General features: G+C 40.2%; 1 protein-coding gene across 1 annotated transcript in view; it reads right to left on the reverse strand.

Moving 5' to 3' along the window:
• Positions 1–16,260, reverse strand: part of hfm1 (helicase for meiosis 1) — a 196,441-nt gene that overhangs the window by 61,264 nt on the left and 118,917 nt on the right. The window contains exons 18-20 of the mRNA XM_059647692.1: positions 14,271–14,351; positions 14,071–14,162; positions 10,662–10,768 (exon numbers count right to left, since the gene is read on the reverse strand). Of these exons, the coding sequence (XP_059503675.1) occupies positions 10,662–10,768; positions 14,071–14,162; positions 14,271–14,351 (280 nt within the window). The remainder of the gene's footprint in view (positions 1–10,661; positions 10,769–14,070; positions 14,163–14,270; positions 14,352–16,260) is intronic.

Below are 16,260 nucleotides of genomic sequence, written 5' to 3' on the forward strand. Positions count from 1 at the left end.
GGTGGAGAGGAGACAGACAAGTTAAAGGGGCAGGGATGGAGCCTGTAGAGGTGAGTGTAGGTGGGGAGGTAGGGAGAGGATAGGTCAGTTCGGCGAGGACAGACAGGTCAAGGGGGCGGGATGAGGTTAGAAGGTAGGAAATGAAGGTGCGGCTTGAGGTGGGAGGAGGGGATAGGTGAGAGGAAGAACAGGTTAAGGAGGCGGGGATGAGCTCAGCTGGTTTTGTGATGCAGTGGGGGGAGGGGAGATTTGAAGCTTGTGAAATCCACATTGATACCATTGGGCTGCAGGGTTCCCAAGCAGAATATGAGTTGCTGTTCCTGCAACCTTCGGGTGGCATCGTTGTGACACTGCAGGAGGCCCAGGATGGACATGTCGTCTAAGGAACGGTAGGGGGGGGCTGAAATGGTTCGCGACTGGGAGCTGCAGTTGTTTATTGTGAACCGAGCGTAAGTGTTCTGCAAAGTGGTCCCCAAGCCTCTGCTTGGTTTCCCCAATGTAGAGGTAGCCACAATGGGTACAGCGGATGCAGTATACTACATTGGCAAATGTGCAGGTGAACATCTGTTTGATGTGGAAAGTCTTCTTGGGGTGTGGGATGGGGGTGAGGGAGGAGGTGTGGGGACAAGTGTAGCACTTCCTGCGGTTGTTGGGGCAAGTGCCAGGTGTCGTGGGGTTGGAGGGGAGTGTGGAGCGGACAAGGGAGTCATGGAGAGAGTGGTCCCTCCGGAAAGCTGACAAGGGTGGGGATGGAAAAATATCTTTGGTGGTGGGGGTGGATTGTAGATGGCGGAAGTGTCGGAGGATGATGTGTTGGATTCGGAGGTTGGTAGTGTGGTATGTGAGGATGAGGGGGAGTTCTCTTTTGGCGGTGATTGCAGGGATGTGGTGTGAGGGATGAGTTGCGGGAAATGTGGGAGAGATGGTTGAGGGCATTCTCGACCACCGCGGGGGGGAGTTGTGGTCCTTGAAGAATGAGGACATCTGAGATGTATGGCAGTGGAATGCCTCATCCTGGGAGCAGATGTGGCGGAGTCAAAAAAATTGGGAATAGGGGACGGAATTTTTGCAGGAAGGTGGGTGGATGGGAGGAGGTGTATTCTAGGTAGCTGTGGGAGTCGGTGGGCTTGAAATGGATATCGGTTTCTAGGTCGTTGCCTGAGATGGAGACAGAGAGGTCCAGGAAGGTGAGGGATGTGTTGGAGATGGTCCAGGTGAACTTGAGGTTGGGGTGGAAGGTTTTTGGTGAAGTGGATGAGCTGTTTGAACTCCTCTTGGGAGCACGAGGCAGCGCCGATACCGTCATCAACGTAACAGAGGAAGAGGTGGGGTTTAGGGCCAGTGTAGGTACGGAAGAGGGGTTGTTCCACGTAACCTACAAAGAGGCAGGCATAGTTTGGGCCCATTGGGGTACCCATGGCCACCCACTTTGTCTGCTGGAAGTGGGAGGAATCGAAAGAGAAGGTGGGTGAGGACGAGTTCGGCTAGGCGGATGAGGGTGTCGGTGGTGAGGGGGCGGCTGGTTGGGCCTGCGAGACAGGAAGAAGCCGAGAGCCTTTAGGCCAGCTGCATGGAGAATGCAGGTATATAGGGACTGGACGTCCATGGTGAAATTGAGGTGTTGGGGACCGGGGAATTTGAAGTTCTGGAGGAGTTGGAGGGCATGGGTGATGTCACGGAAGTAAGTGGGGAGTTCCTGGACCAACGGGGAGAAAATGGAGTCCAGATAGGTGGGAGAGTGTTCATTCATTTACTGTTGGTTATAAACTGCATATAATTTTGGCTGTGGAATAACTTAAGTCATTCTATATGCCTAAAAAATAGACAATATCTGCCAAACACCTATTTCAGGGCCATTTTCAAAACAGATTTGATAAGGTTGTAGTTGTAGATGAGAAGTAATTGGTGTGATACACAAGCTGTGGACACTTGTTTAAGACATGCAACAATGAAACCAATGAATGTTAAAGGGGTTTCTGGACATGATTCCAAAAAACAATGTTTACTCAGGTACATTTGATGCTTGGGAGGATAGATAATCCTCACAACTCTGCTTTAACACTGTAGGTTGCCAACAAATGCTGCTTATCCCAACCTTTTAATATCTTCCAACCACCAACAGAGTCTCATGCTGTCATCATACTGGGCTGATCTTCACCTTCTTTGACTGATGCATTGTCTCCTAGGGAACAAATGCCATCAGCAGAACACTGATCACATCCTTATGAAACAGGAGTGTCACTGTTGTGTGATTCCTCAGTTTTGGTAAAGAACACTGTGGATCAGCTGGGTTCAAACCTGACACCAGGAGGAACCACTTTCTAGGCTCTAGTGGTATAAAATGTAGCAGATTGTGACAACTTCAGGATCAGTGTGAATGCATGATTACTAGATGAGTTGAACGATGAAACAGAATTGTTGGGCTGAATTGGCCTACTCCTGTTCCCTGATCTTATGATTTTGTAGCACTTTTTGTTCAGATGTCACTTTCACCAGATCACAAAACCCTTACTTTTTTTTTCTTACTTTCCCTTTCAACACCATGTTTCATAGTTTTGCATTTGTAATCTTAGAAATAGATTTTGAAAAAAGGGTACAAAAACTGTACTGTTTGGTGAGTTTTTTGATCATCACATATGCAATGGGACAAAGGGCCTTTTTCTGTGCAGTAGGTCTCCACGACTTTAAAACACCATTTAATAAGGTGGTCAACAACAGACTACAATGAATTCCATATTGCACAAAATATGAAATCTAACCTCATTCTACATAAAGCAGACTACAGTTGATTATGTATATATATTTTTCTCTATCAAAGGTCAGCTGTATATCAAAGCACTGAAAGAGACTCCAAACTTTCCAATATGTGTCAAATTAGTTTTTAGGAGTTTGTAATAAGTACCAAATGGAATGTTCTCAAAACTTGCAAAATGTTAATTAAATTGTTTTTTGCAAACTCCATCTGGAGATTCCTCTGCAAGCCAGATTGGGTATCAGGAATGTTTTTATCGCAGATTTAACAACATTGCAAAAACCAACTGCTGTGATGAAGGCCCACGTTCACATCATCTGCCAAGATCTTAACTTTCTCTGAAAAATCATCCTTGCTTAATCAGAGATTTGTTCAACAGCATGAAAGGTGGCCATTGCTCCCTCTCCATGGATACTGCCTGACCTGCTGTGATTTCCAGCATTTGTTGTTTTGAATTCAGTTTGTTAAATCTTGTTGGCTCTTTTGAGGAGCAATCGGGTTTTTCCAATTCTTTCCTCATGTCCCAGCAACTTTTCTCCTTTGAATATTTATCCAATTTCTTTTTGAAGAATATCTGATAGTGCATCCTAAATGTACATTGTTTAGGTTTTTTTTCCTCAAATTATCTGGGTCTTCTACTGCTCACCTTGGACTGTGACTTCTGGTTATTAAGCTGTCAGCCATTGGAATAATTTCTCTCATTAACTAAAGCCTTCACATCTCCTTAGAGCAGAGAAAGCTAAGAGAACAACTTCAGCTTCTCCATCCTATTTATGTAACTAATTTATCATCCTTTGAACAATATATAAAATTTACTTGGTGAGGAAAATAATGTCCTATGGCCAAGATTGCAGATGATACAAAAGTAGGTGGGAGGACAAGTGTTGAGGATGGCATAAAAAGAATCTACTGAATAAACCAGTTCTTTTTATTTTTCTGTATTTTTAATGGTGGTCTGAAATAAGAAAATAACTTATTTAAAATAAATCATTGCTGGAGGATTGCTGTATGTTTTTGAAAGTAAATAACTGAGTCATTGTAAGTACTGCTTACACAACTGCCGTTTGTGTGGTTGTATGGTTTGCAAAATAATTCCTCAGAGGCCAACATCCCATTCCCAATTCACCCTCTATTTACACTAGGAGGGTCTTCACTGATCCAACTGCCTCAGAGCCAGCTTCCAGAGTGAACAGGATGTGTGACAGGCCTGTTCTTATCAGTCAGCCATGGCTCCCTGGTTGGACCAGATTAACTGCCCAGTTAGGGAACCCATTTTCTATGAGTTCCACCTGGCTGACCACATTACAAACACTACTGTTTGCAGAAAAGTTGAAGCTGAGGGAACAAAAACAAAATTGCTGGGAAAGCTCAGCAGATCTGGCAGAACTGAGGAAGAGTCACAGGCCGTGAAACGTTAACTCTGTTTTCTCCTCCACAGATGCTGCCAAACCTGCTGAGCTATTCCAGCAACTTTGTTTTTGTTCCTGATTTACAGCATCCGCAGTTCTTTTGGTTTTTATTTGAAGCTGAAGGGTTGTGTACAAATGAAGCTTTGGTTGGTGATGAGTAGCAGGTTGATCTCCGGCCAGTCACAAAGTCACACAGCATGGAAACAGATTCTTCGGTCTAACTCGTCCACGCTGACCATGTTCACAAACTAAACAGTCCCACCTGCCTGTGTTTGTTCCATATCCCTCTAAACCTTTCCGATTCATGGACTTATCCAAATGTCTTTTAAATGCTGTAAGTGTACCTGCATGCACTACTTTGTCTGGTAGTTCATTCCACCATTAACCAATCTGTTTAAAAAAGTTGTCTCTCATGTCCTTTTTAAATCTTTCTGCTCTCACCTTAAAAATATGCCCCATAGTTTTGACATTTCCTACATTAGGGAAAACACCTTTGCTATTCATTTTGACTATATCCCTCTTGATTTTATAAACCTCCATAAGGTCACCCCTCAACCTCCTATGCTGCAATGAAAAAGGTCCCAGCCTATCCAGCCTATTTTTATAACTCAAACCCTTCATTCCTGGCAACATCCTGTTAAATCTTTTCTGAACCCTCTCCAGCTTAATAATATCCTTCTTATAACAGGGAGAATAGAACTGCACACAGTACTCTAAGAGAGGCCTCACCAATGTCCTGTACAATCTCAACATGATGTCACAACTCCTGTACTCAAGGCTCTGAGCAATGAAGGCAAATGTGCTAAACACGTTCTTAACCACCCTACCTATCTATGATGTAAATTTTAAAGAATAATGTATCTGAACCCCGAGGTTTCTGTTCTATAACACTACCCAGGACATTACCATTAATTTTCTAAGTCCTGCCCTTATCTGTTTTACCAAAATGCAATACCTCACATTTATCTAAATTAAACTCCATCTGCCACTCAGCCCATTGAACCGATTGATCAAGATCTCTTTGCAAATTTAGGTAACCTTCTTCACTGTACACTATACTACAAATTTTGGTGTCATCCATAATATTACTAATCATGCATCCTATATTCTCATTCAAGTCATCATCATTAATGATAATCAAAAATGGACCTAGTATCAATCCTTATGGAACACCAATGGTCACAGGCCACCAATCTGAAAAACAACCCTCTACCACCACCCTATCTCCTACTGTAAAGCCAATTTTGTGTCCAAATGTCAAGTTTACCCTGAATCCCATGTGATCTAACTTTACTGATTAGTCCACCATATGGAATCTTGTCAAAAGCTTTATGAAAGTCCAAGTAAATAATGTCTATTGCCCCTGCCTTCATCAATCTTTTTAGTTACTCCCCAAAAAACTCAAATCAAGTTTGAGAGACATGATTTGCCTTGCACAAAACCATGTTGACTATCCCTAATCATTCCTTGCCTTTCCAAATGCATAAAAATCCTATCTTTCAAAATCATCACCGACAACTTACCCACCACTGAGGTCAGACTCACAGGTCTGTAGTTCTCCAGCTTCTCTATACAGATTTCTTAAATAAAGGCACCACACTAGCCATCCCCCAGTACTCTGGCACCTCACCTGTGATTGTATATGATGCAAATATTTCTGCGAGGGGCCCTGCAATTTCCTCCCTAATGTCCCACAATGTCCTGGGATACATTTGATCAGGTTCTGAAGATTTATCCACCATTATGTTTGCCAAGACCTCCAGCATTTACTCTTCTGTAATGTGAACTGTTGTCAAAACATCAATATTTATTTCCCTGAATTTTCTAACCTCCATTTCCTTCTCCACACTAAAAACTGTTGTGAAATATTCATTTAATATCCCTCTCATCTTCTGAGATGACCTCATTGATTTTTAAGTGGGCCTACTGTCTCCCTAGATGTTCTTTTGTTCTTAACATACTTGTAGAATCTCTTTGGATTATCCTTATCTTTTAGCTGCCAAGACGATCTCATGACCCCCTTTGCCCTCCTAATTTCCTTCTTACAAATGTCCCTACACTCTTTATAATCTTCAAGAGATTCATTTGATCCCAGTTGTCTAAAAATAAATATGATGCTTTTTTCTATTCTCGACTAGAGCTTCAATATTTTTATTCATCCACTGTTCTGTAATCTTACCAGCCTTACCTTTCACTCTAACAGGAACATAATGTCTCTGTACTTTCATCATCACACTGTTGAACACCTCTCAGTTGTCAGGTGTCCCTTTTCCTGTGAACTGACTACTCCAATCAACTTTTGAAAGTTCTTGTCTCACACTATCAAAATTTACCTTATTCCAATTAAGGACTTTAACTTTAATGGAAAGTTTATCCTTTTCCATAACTAATTTAAAACTCCAGTCACATGACACCAGATTATATTCCAACAGGTTTATTTGAAATCACAAACTTTCAAAGCACTGCTCCTTCTTCAACTGAAAGGATTCACCTGACAATGAAGCAACACTCCAAAAGTTTGTGATTTCGCATAAACCTGTTGAACTATAACCAAGTGTCATGTGACTTCTGACTTTGTCCACCCCAATTCGGCCCTGGCATCTCCACATCATACTTTAAAACTAATAGAATTATGATCACTAGTCCTAAAGTGTGCCCTTACTAACACTTAAGTCACTTGCCCTCCCTTACTTACCAAGAGAAGGTCAAATCTTGCTCCTTCTCTAGAAGGAACATTTACATATTGAAAAAGCAAATTTTCTTGAACACATTTAATAAATCCCTCCCATCCAAACCTTTAACACTATGGCAGTCGCAGTCAATATTTGGAAAATTAAAATCCACTGCTATTACAACCCTATTATTCTTATATATATATCTGAGGTATCTGTACATATTTGCTTCTCAATTTCCTGTTGACTACGTTGTGGGGGGGGGGTTGCTATAGTACAATCCGATCAAGGTGATCATCCCTTTCTTATTTCTAATTTCAACCCATACATTTTCAATGGACAGTCCCTCAAAAATATCTTCTCTAATTACAGTAATGTTTTCCTTAATCAAAAACATCAATTCTCCTACTCTCTTGCCTCCCTTTCTGTCCTTCCTATTGCATTTAAAATGCAGAACATTAAGCTGCCAGACCTGTCCTTCCCTCAGCCAAGTTTCTGTGACAGCTATGATGTCCCAGTCCCATGTTCCAATACATGCCTTGAATTCATTTGCCTTACTTGTGAGACCCCCTGCATTGATGTCAAAAGTTTTTTTTGTCTGCTGACAACTATTTGATTGGTTGTCAGGTAACTGAACAGTTTGGATCTGTGAATAAGATACAGAGATGCCTCTGATCCCTAACAGTTCGTGAGCTGTCTCTCTTAGCAGCAAAGGCCACTTTAAGCCAGAAGAAAGCAGTTTATATTTGCTCAAGTAGCTATTGTAAGCTGTAGCTTTTACTGAATAAGTCAGAGGTCATTTCTAATGGTGAACTATCCCCTGTGCTTCCTGCAAACCCACGAAAACATAAAGAGGAGGTAGATCATGAAGAGGCATCCTGATCAATACAACTTAACTGCTTTCCCAGTTTCCCTTTGTACATAACACCCATTTTTTTCCTGGCTGTATCTGTCTGTGTTTATGTGAAAGGGGGAGTTTGTAAGGTGGTTTACTGCTTTTCACTGGTAGAGTTCTATGTAATTGTTTGGCTATAGCAAGATTCTATTTATTTGTGATTAATAGTAATTCTTGATAAGTACAAAAACCTTGTTTGTGCTTTTTGTCAACCTGAACCTGTCAATCTATAAGACTGGTGCACTGGGAAATTTTGAGCATTTCTGTAAATATCTTTTACTTTTGTGATGACTCGAGGAACAGTAGGGCTTGATTTCCAGTATACAATCCCTATGTGGTTTACCTTACAGAGACAAATAGACAGGTTAATAGAGAGGGCAAAAATTTGGCAAATGGAATATAAGAAAATGTGAGTTTATGCACTTTGGTAGGAAAAACACAGGAGCTGAATGTTACTTAAATGGAGGAACCCTGCAAAACATTTCGGGATCCTTGTGCATAAATTACCTACATCTAGCGTACAAATTCACTGGGTAATAAAGCAGTCAAATGGAATGTTCGCCTTTATTTCAAAGGGAATGGAATAAAAAAAAACTATACAAGGCACTAGTCAGACCACATTTGTAGTGTGAACAGTTTTGGTCCCCTGAGATAACAGAAGATATATGGGCATAATAGGAAACAGTCCAGAGAAGGTTCACTCATTCGATCCTGAGTACGGAGGGGATTTTCTCAGGAGGCATAGGTTGGGCCTGTGCTCACTGGAATGCAGAAGAGTGAGAGATGAAATTATTAAAATATAAAAAAATTCTCAGGTTGGCAGGATAGATGCTGAGAGGTTGCTTCCGCTTGTAGGAGAGTCTAGGCCCAAACAGCACAATCTCAGACTAAGGGACATCCTATTTTGACAAAAATGGGGGGGAATAAAAACAGAAATTGCTGGAAAAATAGCAAAATTAAAGCCTTGCTGTTGTACATTAAAAGCAAACTGTTCATTTTATAGCTACTCCAATAATGAAGTTACAATAACAGAGATTGCTGGAAAATCTATGGCAGCATCTATGGTGAGACAGGCGGCACAGTGGCTCAGTGGTTAGCACTACAGCCTCACAGCACCAGGGACCCGGGTTTGATTCCACCCTCGGGCAACTGTCTGTGTCGAGTTTGCATATTCTCCCCGTGTCCGCGTGGGTTTCCTCCGGGTGCTCCAGTTTTCTCCCACAGTCTAAAGATGTGCTGGCTAGGTGGATTGGCTGTAGTATTCAGGGGTGTGTGGGTTATAGGGGGATGGGTCTGGGTGGGATGCTTCAAGGGGCGGTGTGGACTTGTTGGGCCGAAGGGCCTGTTTCCACACTGTAGGTAATCTAATCTAATCAAGAAAGCAGGGTTCATGTTTAGGTCCAGTGAGCCTTCTTCAGAACACTGTTCTAAACAGAAGCTGTCAGACTTGCTGACTTTTTTCCAACAATGTTTGATTTTGTTTCTGAAACAACTAAACAAATGTTGGTATCCCATTACCAAGTCACCCTTTATTTGCATCATAGAGTCATACAGCTGTACAGCATGGAAACAGACCCTTTGGTCCAAGTCATCCATGCTGACTAGACATCCTAAATTGATCTAATCCCATCTGCCAACATTTGGCCTATATCACTCTAAACCCTTCCTACTCATATATCCATCCAGATGCCTTTTAAATGTTGTAATTGTATCCACCTCCACCGGCAGCTCATTCCATACACGTACCACCCTCTGCATGAAAAAGTTGCCGCTTAGGTCCCTTTTAAATCTATCCCTCTCACCTTAAGCCTATACCCTCTAGTTTTGGACTTCCCCACTCCAGAGAAAAGGCTTTGTCTATTCACCCTAACCATGCCCCTCATGATTTTATAAACCTCCAAAAGGTTACCCCTCAGCCTCTAATGCTCTATGAAAATAGCCACAGCCTACTCAGCCTTTCCCCACAGGTCAAAACTTCCAAACTTGGCAACATCCTTGTAAATTTTTCTGAACCCTTTTAAGTTTCACAACATCAGTTCCAGTAGCAAGGAGACCAGAAATGCACACAATATTCCAAGAGTGGCCTAACCAATGTCTTGTACAGCCACAACATTACCTCCTAACTCCTAAACACGTTCTTCACTATCCTGTCTACCTGACACTACTTTCAAGGAACTATGAACGCGTACTCCTAGGTCTCTTTGTGCAGCAACACTCCCCAGGACCTTAACATTAAGTGTACATATCCTGCTCTGATTCGCCTTTCCAAAATGCAGCACCTCACATTTATCTAAATTACATTCCATCTGACATTTTGCAGCGCATTGGCCCATCTAATCAAAGGTCCCACTGTATTCTGACATAACCTTCTTCACCATCATCTACACCTCCAATTCTGGTGTCATCAGTAAACTTATCTCCTATAATACATCCAATCATTTATATAAATGCGAAAAGCAGTGGATGTAGCACCAATTCTTGTGGCACACCACTGGTCACAGGCCTCCAGTCTGAAAAGCAACCCTCCACCACCACTCTCTGTCTTCTACCTTTGAGCCAGTTCTGTATCCAAATGGCTGATTCTCCCTGTATCCCACATGTTTTAACCTTTCTAACCAGTCTACCCATCTTCCTATCAAAATTATTTCACACATTCCTAGGTTGAATTTCTTTTGCTAAGCACCCACCAATTTCTATGCTAATCTTAAAGTCTGTTATAATTCTGCTTACAGTTTACTGTATTTCCAAATTTGAACTCATCTGAAAATTGTTAGGCATAATAATTAAAATAATACAAAATTGTTAAAGCTAAAGGTATCAATGAAACAGTTATCAATAAGTTCTCCATGGAATTCTGAAGTTTCTTTCTCATTTCTGTTTAAATTGCACATCTGTAAACTTCCAGTACTTGCAAGTAACATGGTTAGCATTACCTGATGGTAATTCTATTCTTGTCTTTATTCAGTGTGTTAAGAATCTTCTTCTCATTCATTCTGAGTTGAACATCAGTAAATTCCTTGCAGTTGCAGATCAATCTTACCTATCAAACCAAGTATAATGAGAAATATCAAATATCTAGAAATGAATTCTGATCAAAGTTCCAAGCCAAATGTTGATGTGCGTGAAGCAACAGGACATGGGTGAGGTCTTAAATGTATACTTCTCACCTATATTCACAGAGGAGAAAGACATTGTAATTAGGAATTTCAGGTGGGATGGTGAGATTTGAGAATATGTTAAGATTAATAAGGGGAGGGTATTATATGTTTTAGCAGGTATAAAGATGTGTGAATGCCCAGGCTGCTATGGGAGGCAAGGCAGGAGATTGCTGGGGCTGTTGTAAATTTATTGAATACTTTTCTGGCCACAGGTGAAGTATCAAATGACTGAAGGATTGCTCATGTTTTTTTTCAGGAAAGGCAGTCTGGTTAGGCCAGGTCATTACTGATTAATTAGTCTGATGTCAGTGGTAGGAAAATTAATGAAAAAATTTCTAAGGTACAGAATTATTTGACACTTTGGCAAGCAAAAATTGATCAGGGCTCGTCAGTGTGGATTTGTTGGAGCAAGATCCTGTCTGACTAACCTAATTGCGTTTTTTTAAAAAGGAGTCTAATATATTGATGAGGATAATGCAGTTGATTTGGTTTACATTAACTTCATAAAGCCTTTGACAAGGTCCCACATGGAAGGCCAGTCCAAAAGACAGCCCATTGGATCCAAGGCAAGTTGGTAAAATGGATCCAAAACTGACTGCAAATAGGAGGCAAGGGTGATGGTGAAGGATCGTTACTATAATTAATTTTGTGACCATTGGTGTGCCATAGGGATCACTGCTGGGACACTTGCTGTTTCTTATAGACACTATTAACTTGGACATGAATGTCGAAGTTACAATGACTAAGTTTGCAGACAATGTGAAAATTGGTGGTGTTGTTGATAGTGAGGACAATGGTCTGACGTGAGACATTTTGGGAAGTCTGATAAGAGAAGGATGCACATAATGAATGTTAGGTCCCGACGAAGTCCTGAAGGATAAAGGGATGTTACTGTACAAGTCCATGGTGTCAGCACAGGTAGACAGGGTGGCAAAGAGGCCAGGGGATACTTGCCTTCATTAGCCACAGCAAGGAAAAGCAAGGAAGTCTTGTTACAACTTTATAACACATTAGTTAGGACACAGATGGAATATTATGTGTACTTCCGGTTGCCATACTCTTAGAATGATGTAATTGCATTGGAGAGGAAATTCACCAGGATGTTGCCTGGGATGAAAAGTCTCAGTTTATCAGGAGAGACCAGATAAGCTGTGTTTGTTTTCCTTGGAGCAGAGGAGGCTGAGGGGACATCTGATTGAGGTGTACAAAATTATGAGAGGCATACACAGGGTAGAACATGAGAATCTTTTCCCAATGGCAGATACATCTACAACTAAAGGGCACAATGTTAAGGTTAGGAATAAGTGGTTTAGAGGAGATCTGAGAAAAAAAAACTTTTTCACCCAGAGGATGGTAGAAATATGGAACATGCTGTCTGAGAGCATGGTGGCGGCAGGCACTCTCATGACATTTCGGAAGCATCTGGTGAGAGCACTTAAAATGCCAGGGTATAGTAGGCTATGGACCAAATGCAGAAAAATAGGATTCGTGCAATTTGGTGTTCGTTGGTTAGCATAGACATGGTGGGCCAAAGGACCTGTTTCTAGAATCATGCCATATGACTCTAGGGTAGCTGAAAGATTTTAATTTTTCACAAGTGACTCATAACACAGGAATAGGTTCAAAAGATATATTCACATCACTAAAAGTGAATTTCATCAAATATTAGATCTCTTGTGATGTTCATGGATCATATGGGTATTAGGGTCAAGCCATATTGAGGGCCTCTTTTGTCCTGTATGACTCAATGTTCAGCGATGTCATCAGTTCAGGGTCAATCAAATTGCTTCAGTGAGGCACTCAAAATGTTAGGGGTCAGTGAGGCGATTCGGCCATGCCAAGTTGGGCTGGAGGCAGGGTCTTCAGGAGTTGCAGTCTCATAATGGAGTCTAATAGGATTGGCTTGGGGGTGGATCATGGTATGATTCAGGTGGTTGGGGGAATCGGTCAAAGGGATAAAATCATGGCATGAGATGGTGATGGGGATTGTAAATTTGTATACTTACCCAGGAGCTAAATTTGGATTTTTTCCATCTAATATTTCCAGGGTAACTATCCAGCTAAGTAAGCCGAAACAATTTAAACTCTCCCAGTCAGGACATTGGGTCCTGACATACATCTCTGGCCATACGACTGGTTTCAATTATGTGAGGACTGTAAGATCTGGACTTGTGTACATAGAAAGTGTGTCCAAATTGGCACATTTAACTGAGCCCTCTCATTAAACATTATATCAAATATTCTATTTCCTTCTTGTAATAGTTTTCTATCTTTACACCTAAAATTAAAGGCACCATAGTCATTCTTCCTTTCAAGACTATAATGATTTAGTAATCATTATGTTGTACTTTTGTTCTTGGCAGATGATAGGGAATCCCTCTTAAGCTCTCAATTCTAATCAATTTTTCCATTGCAGCTTCTCATGGCCTTTTAAAAATATATATTTACTGACATCACTAAGGTCAGTACTTCTATGACTTCCCTCGCTTAATTCTATGGAACTAGAATCACTATAAACCGATTTCATCTCAAACTTACTTTTTGGTGATAAGGGAAGATTTTCCTGAATCTCTACGTAAGTACGCTGAATTGCCTAGGCCTAATTTACTATTTGTGGATCAGAGGGCATATGTGGAAAGGTATCTGCACAATTTTCTTTCATTTAACTGAACAGATGAAAAAGTGACAGTGTTCTTTTTCTAGGGTTATTAGGTCATTTCAGCGTTAAGAGTTTAAGAGTTAATTGTACTGCTATGATTTGGAGTCATATATAAGACACGATGTTTCCTTTCCCAATAAATAATAGCAAACCAGTTGTATATTTATGATAATACAGTAGCTTCATAGTCACCATTACTTTTTATTTCAGATTCAGTTAATAAACTGAATTTAAATTTCCAAAGTTTTTTTGTTCATTCTACGGGACTTTGCTGGCTTGGTGGGACTTGGAACTCCTGTCTCCAGATTATTCGATCAAATCTTTGAATTATTAGTATATAATGTTACCACTGTGCTGCACTACTCAAACAATCACAGTAATTCTATTTTAGAGGCCTGAAAGTTATTTACATTTTCGAGATCTACCTAGAAATTTAAAATGTACAACTTGAAATAGGTGCATCGTCATTTTTAGATCTACAATTAAAACATTCTATTCGTTACCTCAAATGAATTATCAAATTACCAGTTCATTTAAAGTTTCACTTCCAGTGACCAAGTAGAAAAGTTTCATTGTATCGAAAGCAATGCAATAACGAGCCATTAGTCTCCCAGTTTCTATTAAATATAAAGGAAAAGCTTAAGATATTACAATACAACAATTGATACTGTTATGATTGTTTTAATTAAAACAAAGATTTATTAGAATTTATGGAATATTTTCACCTGTAGGCTTGAAATTGATCTCTTCATCCATTTTTATCAAACCAATAGAAGACAATGCATGTAAATTCTTCAAGCATAATTCTGTTTTAGCAAATAAAAACTGTTTTTAATTACGCATGATTCATCATTTGTAATATCCTACGATTGAACTACTTTCATCAGTAAATAAATCTTAGGTAAACACTACCAATACATCTGTCTTTGAAAATAGAACCCTCAAAAATCTACAGGCTGCATCAGCACACCCTGGCAGAGATAATTCCAATTGGGATACTTATTTATAATTTAGACAAACGCCACCCATTCAGGCCCAACCCAAAACTTGCCTTCCATTAATTTTAACAGCTTAAAAGTTGGGGTATAAATGTGCTTGATTTTCCTGTTATGTGTGTGAAAATGCTCCAAAGCAAAAAGCACATTCATAAAAGCAAATTATAAAGTCACTGTAATTAAAATAACTGCAATATACAGTTTCTGCCCATGATGCTAACTTGTGCTGTAAATTCACCTTTGATGTTTTTAACTGTAAATCAAAAATTGTGCCACACGTAGGAAACGACAGCTGTCAGACAATCACACTCTGGTGTCCTTACTATAAACTATATCAAAACATATGAAGGTGTGGTAATAGCTCATTGTAAATTTGCACTTCAACTTTGTCATCAATACCATAGCTTATTGTGATAAGTACATAAGAACATATGAACGAGGAGCAGCGGTAGGCAAATTAACTGCTCATGTCTGCTCCGTCATTTAATACGATCATGGCTGGTCTCATCTTGGTCTCATCTTGGTCTCAATTCCAGTTTCCTGCCTGCTGTTTATTACTTTTCAACCCACTATTAATCAAAAATTTGTTCACTCCCTCCTTACATTTTTTCAATGTCCTGGCATCCACTGTACTCTGGGGTACCAAATTCCACTGATTCACCACCCTTTGAGAGAAGTAATTTCTCCTAATTTCTGTTTGACCTCTAGTTTTAGATTGTTCTGTGAAAACATCCTCTCTACAATTACTTTGTCAATCTCGTTTCACATCTCATACACCTCGATTAGATCTCCTTTCATTCTTCTGAACTTCAAGAGTATAGGTCTAAATTGCTCAAGCTCTCTCATTCCACAAACCCCTCATTTCTGGGATCGATCCAACCAAGCTCTTCTGACTGCTTCCAAGGGAACTATATCCCTCCTCAAGTAAGTGGACCAAAGTTGTACACAATACACCAGGGTGAGGTGTTACTAACGCTTTGCACAGTTGAAACAACAATTCCCTACTTTTACACCCTGTTCCTTCAGCAATAAATGCCAAAATTGCTTCCCTTATTACCCACTGTACCTGCATACTAGTTTTTAGTGATTCATGCACAAGGTATCCTGTTAAATGTGAAGTATGTATATTGGGTATGTAGATCCAAACCAACTTCAGATTGTCATTTAGTTTTCTTCTAGCACCAGATGGGGTATGATTTCAGAAACAGACCACATTTATAATGTAGACAAAAAATTGTTGAGCTTGCGTGTTAACAAACTTGATCTATGGCGTCCAGCAGATACTGGAAAAATATGTAAGATTTTAAAATATAATTTTAATCTATGCAATCCAACATACACACTGTGCCCAGGAAAACCGTCATTATTGCTGTGGAGTTGGTCTGAAGTGAAACTGGTTTAAAACTGTGTTAGAGAACCAGACCGATTCAAAATATATTAAGAAAGTAGCCTAGACCCTAACTTTTCTTATATTTAAAGGTAAATGTGAGGTGCTACGCTCTAGATGCCATTTGATTGTTAAACTACTCGACATTAAGCAAAACATGCTTTATGCAAACATTACAGTTAGCAATAAAAGAAAGAAGAAACAAAAACAGAAGTTTCTGGAAAAGATCAGCAGGTCTGGAAGCATCTGTAAAGGAAAGTCAGAGTTAATGTTTCGGATCTGGTGACCGTTCCTCAGAACTGGAAGGAGGTAGGTGCAAGCTATGCAGGACTA

The sequence above is a fragment of the Stegostoma tigrinum genome, chromosome 8, assembly GCF_030684315.1.
Source record: "Stegostoma tigrinum isolate sSteTig4 chromosome 8, sSteTig4.hap1, whole genome shotgun sequence".
In the NCBI taxonomy this organism is placed as follows: domain Eukaryota; kingdom Metazoa; phylum Chordata; class Chondrichthyes; order Orectolobiformes; family Stegostomatidae; genus Stegostoma; species Stegostoma tigrinum.